The sequence below is a fragment of the Calliphora vicina genome, chromosome 1 (genome assembly GCF_958450345.1).
Source record: "Calliphora vicina chromosome 1, idCalVici1.1, whole genome shotgun sequence".
Lineage (NCBI taxonomy): Eukaryota > Metazoa > Arthropoda > Insecta > Diptera > Calliphoridae > Calliphora > Calliphora vicina.
Window position 1 is genome coordinate 24,619,669 of NC_088780.1, and position 8,609 is coordinate 24,628,277.

Below are 8,609 nucleotides of genomic sequence, written 5' to 3' on the forward strand. Positions count from 1 at the left end.
TAATTCATTTACTAAAGAATTAATTACTAAACTAATTAATTACGTGTGGTCGAATTATTCGAACATGTTAAAATCTCTTATTCTAATTATTCGTTTTATTCGAACAAGAGAAAAATCGAATAATTCGAATACCCTAATAGATACGCTCTCTTTTCAAAACGATAAAGATATTCTAAAATTTGTTCTTGTTTCAAATACTCAGATATGTAGGCTTTAGTTTTACTTATTTCAACGTTGTATATCTTTTCGAATTAAACATTTTTTTTAATATTTATACAGTGACCAAAAACGGCGATACTGCCCCATCCATGCGGTAAATACGCCAAGCAGTGGGGGCAGAATTGTCAGTAGTAAAAAACAGACTTTTATAAATATATAACAACATTGTATTGCCTTATTTCTAAATTATTTAAACAAACAAAAATATGGTAATTAATTTTAATTCCACATAACAAAACAAAAATAAAATTCGTTGAACATTTTACTTTACAATGTACTGTGACATATCAACATCAAATAAATATCTTGTAACTTATCGGGGCATTCATGGAGGATGATTTGGATTCGACTACCATAGAGCAATTCCGGGCGAAACCGCCCCACCAGTCACCTGAGGTATGAGCCCCAGGAGAAGTACTGCACATTAATATAATTTATTTTTATCAATACAATTATCGTAATTTTTTGTGCACTATTATTGATTTTCTATCACCAACCAATATATTTATTGAATAACATAAATTAGAAAAAGTTGGCAGAAAAAAAACCTACACCAAAACATTTTCGAAAACGAAACGAAAACAAAAGTTGGTATTGTAACAAAATCGATTTCTCTGTTTTCAAGTTAATCGGTGTTAGCAGATGGGCCCCTATGGCGTATGGTCCCCCATTTACCTTACAGCTCTCTATTATGGTAAAGCAAAGCCGAGAAATTCGTATTTAGTTCATAAAGAAGTCAAGCGATTTATTTAATACTATGTATTTTTTCTACTATTTTTTCATTAATGTTGTAGGTCTCAATAAATATAAAAAAAAATAAAAGATTTACAAGCTCTTAAACTCTACTTGGTTGGATATGAGTAATTTTATGCGAATATTTTTCAATGGCCTGCAATGGAAGCAGAATACACTGAAGTACGGGTGTATGATGACGAATAGTTATTTCTTTAAAAAGTTCATTTATTGTTTTTTGCAGAAACCAGTCAAGTACAAACTTTATGTTCTTTTTTAAATACATGTTAATATAGGTAAAAAAAAGTTTTATACTTATTATTAAACAGTTACACAAATGGATAACTTTCATAGGAAGAAAATAAATTTTTTAAAAGTAATTTTTAGGTTGCTGTAAGTTTTCTTTGATTTACTCAAAATCAATAATTTGTTGCTTGACTGGTTTTTGAAATAAACGATTCAATTGATCATATACCTCATTTTATGTGCACTTCCGAAAATCACTTAAATACGCATAATATAACTATATAAAAATCACCGCATGGAATATTATGAAGATTGGTTTACCATTAATCATAGCTCCCATATAAGGACCACTTCCGAAAACATTAACACAGTATGAGTAAAATATTTTCAACTAAATTGGAATTATATTTATTCTTTGTATGAATTACAATTATTTGTATGTGTTTAGCTGATATCTAAATAGTTAGTTATATAAAAGATATTGAAAATTATATTTTCGGGTTTTATTACAGTCTTCTCACAAATGACGTATGCAACGATCATTTGTGACATAACATAGTTTCAAATAAAATGGTTTGGAATGTTTTAAATCATTCCTTTGTTATTTAAATTAATTTAAACTAGAGTTTTTTTTTTTAAATATAAAACCTGATACACATGCATACAAATGTTTATTTTAAGCAATTAAATAAACATAAAATCATCCGGGTTAATTTTGATGCTGATGACGACAAATCTTTCTCTTATTGAAAATAATAGGAACCGAAGAATTAAGTAGATCAAATTACCTAATCAATTTTTCTAGATTTTTCTGTAAGGTATAAAAGATTCGGCATATCTAAATATATCAGTCTATGTTATTTTGATTTCCTTTTGTGTTAGCGAAGAAAAGTATCTTATATACCTAGTTATGACTCTTTTGCCGCAAAAGAAAGAAATGTTTATTAACTTTACAAACTCACAACCGGTTTTCTATGATTCTTTTTTTATTGTAAGACAATAATTAATAATTTAAAAAATTTTTAAACAAAAACATTATTCAATTCCTAATGGTAACGCTATCAAAGACATTGTGATTATAATAAGTGTGTGAGAATTTCCCATTGTTTGACTTCGCATTGTTGATTTTTTTATATTTTGTATTTTCTCACCATTTGAAAGGTTACTATTACTTCTCACCATTTGAAAGGTTGTAGGATACGAATGTATTTTTTAAAAATATAAATTTTAGGAAAAATATCTCTAAACTATACCAATGAGAAACAAATATAGCCAAGGGCACCAACATTAATCGACTTTTTACAAAACACCAGCAAATCTATTTACAAAAAGTTATTCTGATTTTGAACATTTCTCTTTTTGTCTGACACTGATTTAGACTGTGAGGAAACTTTAAGAGCTCGTAACTTTAATCGTTTTTGCATTAACCTTCATAGGGTGTTCAAATTTACTGATGTTAACAATCTTCGAGTCAAATTTCAACCAAATAAAAAATATATATTTTCTTTAAATAAAACCTAACGTAGTTGTTGTCATTTGAAATTAAATAAAGAAAAAAATAAATTTTAATTTCGAAATGGGTCAAATTTGACTCGAAGACCTTATGAAGGATAAGAAAAAAAATGCTTTGGTATTTACCCAGGGAATCCGAGTTTTTATACCCTTCACCTTCGTTAGAAGTTTGTCATTCCGTTTGTAATTTCCACAATATAATTTTTCGACCCTATAAGGTATATATATTCTGGATCCTTATAGATAGCAGAGTCGATTAAGCCAAGTCCGTCTGTCTGTCTGTCTGTTGAAATCAAGTTTCCGAAGCCCCCAAATAACTTACTTATACGATTCATACATATAGTATCTCCGGAATTTTTCCGGCTTGGTTGATATTTAAAATCGAGAAAATCGGTCCACAAATGGCTGAGATATAGGGAAAAAGCAAACTCGATTTTTTACCTTTTTTTGACCTACACACAGTTACTAAATTATACGTATGATTTACTTTTTGGGCCTTTTTTAAAAAATCTATATATATAAAAATACAAGGCCTGACTTATTCATTCACTCACTCACTCATGACTGATGAGTCATTGAATCAGCGAGTGAGTGAATGAATGAGTTAGGCCTTGTATTTTTAAATATATAGATTTTTTAAAAAAGGTCCAAAAAGTCGATCGTATGTATACTTTAACAACTGTGTGTATATCTAGATTACTAAGTCATTAATATAGACAATATGGATATCTAATGATAGATGTTTCAAAGACCTTTGCAACGACGTATACAAGACCATAGTAAGTTGCAATGGGTCAAAATCGGAAAAAATATTTTTTAACCCGAATTTTTTTTTCACCAAAAGTTTTTTTTTCGCTAAATATTAAAAACAAAATTGAAAAAACACAAAAATATTTAAAATTTTTATTTTGAAGTATAATTTGGTGATTGTAAATAAGATTCGGCACAGCCGAGTATAGCTCTCTACCTGTTATACAAATACAATGTTCAGCAAGTCTGATGAAAATGTATATTAGGGCGGGTCGATTTAAAAATCGCCCACGTGACAAAGAAAATTGTATTCTAGGGATCAACATAAGAAATTTTGCTTAAGGAACCATACCTCTAAAATTAATTCTGATGTTCCTTATTTTGACCCAAAAGTCAAATTCTGAAAAATCCCACTTTGACCCATTTAAAGTGCCCCAATCGATTCTAAATGTATGACCGACCCCCACTAACTTTGGAGGGCAGACCCACCCATGCTAGTGGCACACTACTGAGAGCCGCCTGTGGAGTCTCCATAAAAAAATTTTGAAAAAAATCAGCTTTTTTGGCACTTTATATGAAACAATCAGAGAAATGGCTAAGTTTTTTTTTAGAGTTTATTTTTTTTAATATAATAATAGAAAAGAACCTAGTAACAGTAGTTTCGGAGTTATAATAACAAATTGAAGAAAAAACAAGCAAGAGTATTATATTCGGCCGTGCCGAATCTTAAATGCCCTCCACCTAAATATGATGGTATAGCAACTGAAATAATATAACAGTTGTTAGAAAAACTACATTACGCAGAAGATATTTTATTTCAAATGTACAAAAAATTTTAACTAATTCAGCAATTTATAACTGAAATTCCTATTAGAACGTATGAAATTTAACAATTTATATACTTAATAATTAGTTATTACGTTTGGATCAACATTTTTCCTTTTTAACCTCAAGTGAAGAAACAGAGTATAAAAAACCGTATACAAATATATTTAGACAAATTTCAAAATATTTGCCCAATTCACAATTGATGTCGTAGTGTTGTAGCATTGTATGTCATAAATATTTTTCAAACAAATTTTTCGAAACAAAAACAAAACATTAATAAAAAAAATTACGACATACAACGATACAACGCTACGACACCAATTGTGAATTGGGCAATTGGGTTGTGGGACTTATATGGGCGCTATGACCTATTATGATTCGATTGTCATAAAATATGTTAACGTGATTTTTATGTATTTATATGAGAGCTGTGGCCAATATGGACCAATATTCACAAAAATCAGTATTATGATTTTTGAATACAAATTACTAATCTGTGTACTATTTTGGTTCAATATATAGAAGCTATGAGGTATTACTGGCCTAAGTATTTGAGGGCTATTTTTGTAGAATTTCATATAAACAACGCTATTAACAAGAGTGGATCTTATATGGGAGCTAAGCCGAATTATGGACCAATATTTAAAAAATCTTGTAGTACGATTCTTGGATACAAATTACTGGTCGGTGTAAAATTTTGGTTCAGTACAAATTATTTTGTATATTTGTGCAGGCTGATGTGTTTTCCGGAGGTGGTTCTTATATGGAGACTATGACCAATTATGGACCTATCATAGTAACATTTGGTACATCGTTTTTTCTATATATTGCAAAAATTTTTTTCGAATTTCAACCTGATAACAGATTTTCGGAAGAGGAGCCTATATGGGAGCTATGGTTAAATATGGACCGATATTCACAAAATCAAGAGTATGATTGCTGGATACAAATTACTGATCTGTGCGTAATTTCATTTTGATATCGATATGTTGTAAATATTTTTTAAGGTTAATATCATTTTCGGAAATGGGCCTTATATGGGAGATATGACCAATTATCGGCCAATCTGCATAGGTTTTAATACAGTAATATCTATGTATATGAGTATTATTTTTGTCGAATTTTAGCATGATAAGGGTATTTATAAGAGATTTATGAGTACTTAACTGATTTTTGGAAGTGGACCTTATATGGGAGCTATGGTCAAATATGGACCGATATTCATAAAATTCTGTAGTATGATTTGTAAATATAAATTACGGATCTGTGGGAAATTTTGTTTTGATATTTATATTTTTTAGATATTTATGTAGGTTATTGTGATTTTCGGAAGTGGTCCCTATATGGGAGCTATAACCAATTATCGACTGATCTTCATAGAATTAGGCACAGCAATTGTTGTATATATGGGGATTATTTATGTCGAATTTCAACTGGATAGCGACATTTACTAGACATTTATGCTTATTTAAATCATTTTCGGAAGTGAACTTTATATGGGGGCTATGGTCAAATATGGGCCGATCCACAAAAACTTTGGTCTTGTGATATTTTTAAGCACAAAACTTATTTTTCCTGGATTTTGTGGGCATTTACAGACCATAGAACCATATTTCGGGAAGAAATTTGTATGGGGGCTAGGAGAAATCATGGACTGATTCTTATAATTTTTACCAGAGTTAGTTCTTTTAACATAAAAATAACGTGTGTAAAATGTTATGGTATTGTCTTCAATATATTTGCACAAATAATAAAAACTATTAAAAAACTATCAAGTTTTTTGTTAGGTTGTCTCACATTTTGGTTCATAACTCTGGTTCCACTAAACCCATTTTGCTGATTTTCAATACAAAACTGCTCAGGTGAACAATAAACATTTTTCTTGCAAGTTTACTAATTTTGTGTGTCTATTTTCGATGTGTTAGACGGACAGACAAACGGACATGGCTCAATCGACTTAGAGTTCCATAGGGATCAATAATATATATACTTTGTTGGGTCCCAGATGAGTATTTCTCAATGTTACACATGGAATGACAAACTTATATACCCTCATTCACCACTTGTGGTGGTGGAGGGTATAAAAATATATTTTTTACGTGAAAATAGAAATTTTTTTGTTTTAAAAAACTCATGAAAAATTGAAAACGTCTGAAATTGTTTAGGTTTATTGCTTTATCGCAAAGTGAATTAGCTCATTTTTAAAAAAACGCAATAGTATTTTGATCTTCAGTTATAAGACATTTTCCATTACAAAACCTGACTCAGCATCCACAAGGTCATTAAAAAAATACATATTTCAACACAAATTTATTATGATTAAAGCAAAAGAACAAGTGCCATCAAAAAACTATGTGGACTTGAAATATTCCATATAAAAGTTATCGTCGCTTTCCCAAACTTGTATAAATATTTTAAAATTGTTTACAGCAACAAATGTGTAACGTATTGAAACTTTATAGTTCCTTGGAGCCTATAAATTGTTAAAGGTACAAATTTAATCTTGTTGCAAGCATTGTTTTTTTTTTGTTGCTGGCTCTTGTAAATCTATAAGTACGTAGAACACTTTAGCTGCTTATTGACGGTGTCGTGTGTTTAAACTTTTTGCAATATTTATTCCATTACATTTTTCTGTTTTACTTTTTTTGCATCTTCTAGGTATTAATCGCAGCTGTGACTGTAAATTGTCTCGTGGCGGCAATAAATGGTGAAGCAGCCACCGATAAAGCGGCAGTGCCATACATCGATATGCTGTTGCCGCCATTCGAAGATGTGCCAGACAACAGCAAAGATGCAGCAACTAAAAATAAGGTAACAGCCAAGGTGAAAACTGAAGCTACAACAACTACTACAACAAAAAAACCAACTACAACGACTACAACGAAAAAATCCATAACTAATGAGGTGAATAATAGTTTACCTGAACTATCGATTGAGGCTTTATTGCCACCATTATTTGAGGCTAAAACTGAACAGGAAGAAACTAAGAAAACTACAACACAAAAACCTACCACAACAACAACGACGACTACCAGAAGGCCAACAACAACTACAGCTAAAACAACCACCACCACCGCTAAGCCCACAACGACAACCACTACAAGAACTACTGTGCAACCTTCTAAATTAGAAGTACCTGACTTATTTTTGGACTCTTTGCTGCCTCCCTTGCTCGATAATAACATTGTTGATGGCAAAGAAGAAAAGGTAGCGGTAACCACACAAAAACCTAGTCTTTCATTCAAAACTACTAAAAAATCTTACTACCAACAACAACAAACACAACAGCTGAAAGATCAAAAACAACAACAATTAAAACATTTACAAGCCAGCACCAGCAAAGAAGTTAAGAACTACAACAAACCAGCAGCCACCATCTCAGCCGCCGATAAGCATGTTGCTGAAAGCAAAACTCAAACAAAACAGGTTCCCTTGACTACTCACAAACAAAACATCAAGTTGCAAAGCAAGATCGAAACCATGGCTAAGCAACATGTAGCTAAACAAGTAGCACAACAAAGACACTCAATTGGCAACACGCAGCACGATGATAAACAATTCAATAATAATTATAGTTTTGATTTGTATTTCGGTTCGACTACAGCAAGGCCAGCAAAAAGTGGTCTACCCACAATTACACCATTCCCTCATCGTTTGGGAAGATAAAAGAATTTTGAACGGATCTTACACTACATTTTTAAGACTTAATTTATTATAAATACCCCTCAAAATAAAAAAACACAATAAAAATTTTAAAAATTAATTAATTTTTATTAATATGTATCTCATTAACTGATAAACATGCGTAAGTTAACAACCAACATATAATAGTTTTGTTTTTCTAATTAACTTAAATACAGAAAACAAGATAATCATCATGCACATCATAACATTAATAGAGGTATTGACAGAATGTGTTTAAACATTTATCTATTGGCTTCTTTGTATCTTTTTGTCTACATATTTAAATCTACATACTATATCGGAGATGGAAAAGCTAATACGATCGTAATTTTTTAGATATTATTTCATAATGAAAAGTACCATGGTACTCCCAAGACTAATTTAAATAAATCGCAACTTATTTACAAATTAAAATACTATTCATCGGTTATATGGTTTAGTATACAATACTAACAGAACATGGTATACCACATTACCCGCCCATTTATTCAATGGCTTGTTTATAGGTTTCTTTCTCTTTTTCCCAAATTTCTCTGAAACATGAACTTAAAAAACTTTTTTATTTTCATGGATGTAAACCTAACACATGTAGTAGAACACCAGCTGAGAACTGTTCCAATCGAATTAAGATCCAATAA

The 8,609-nt window shown here is 30.6% G+C and overlaps 1 protein-coding gene across 1 annotated transcript; it reads left to right on the forward strand.

Moving 5' to 3' along the window:
- The first annotated feature begins 546 nt into the window (after nucleotides 1-546).
- On the forward strand, nucleotides 547-8,050 carry LOC135958771 (salivary glue protein Sgs-3-like). The gene is made up of 2 exons (XM_065509705.1): nucleotides 547-615; nucleotides 6,946-8,050. The coding sequence occupies exons 1-2, from the start codon at nucleotides 547-549 to the stop codon at nucleotides 7,951-7,953; spliced, it is 1,077 nt and encodes a 358-aa protein (XP_065365777.1). The 3' UTR covers nucleotides 7,954-8,050.
- Nucleotides 8,051-8,609: the final 559 nt, after the last annotated feature.

Excerpts from the sequence above, each read along its gene's own strand:
- LOC135958771 (XM_065509705.1), top strand. The coding sequence starts at position 547 with ATGGAGGATGATTTGGATTCGACTACCATAGAGCAATTCCGGGCGAAA. Across the intron at positions 616-6,945 it reads CGCCCCACCAGTCACCTGAG|GTATTAATCGCAGCTGTGAC; the intron begins GTATGAGCCCCA and ends TGCATCTTCTAG.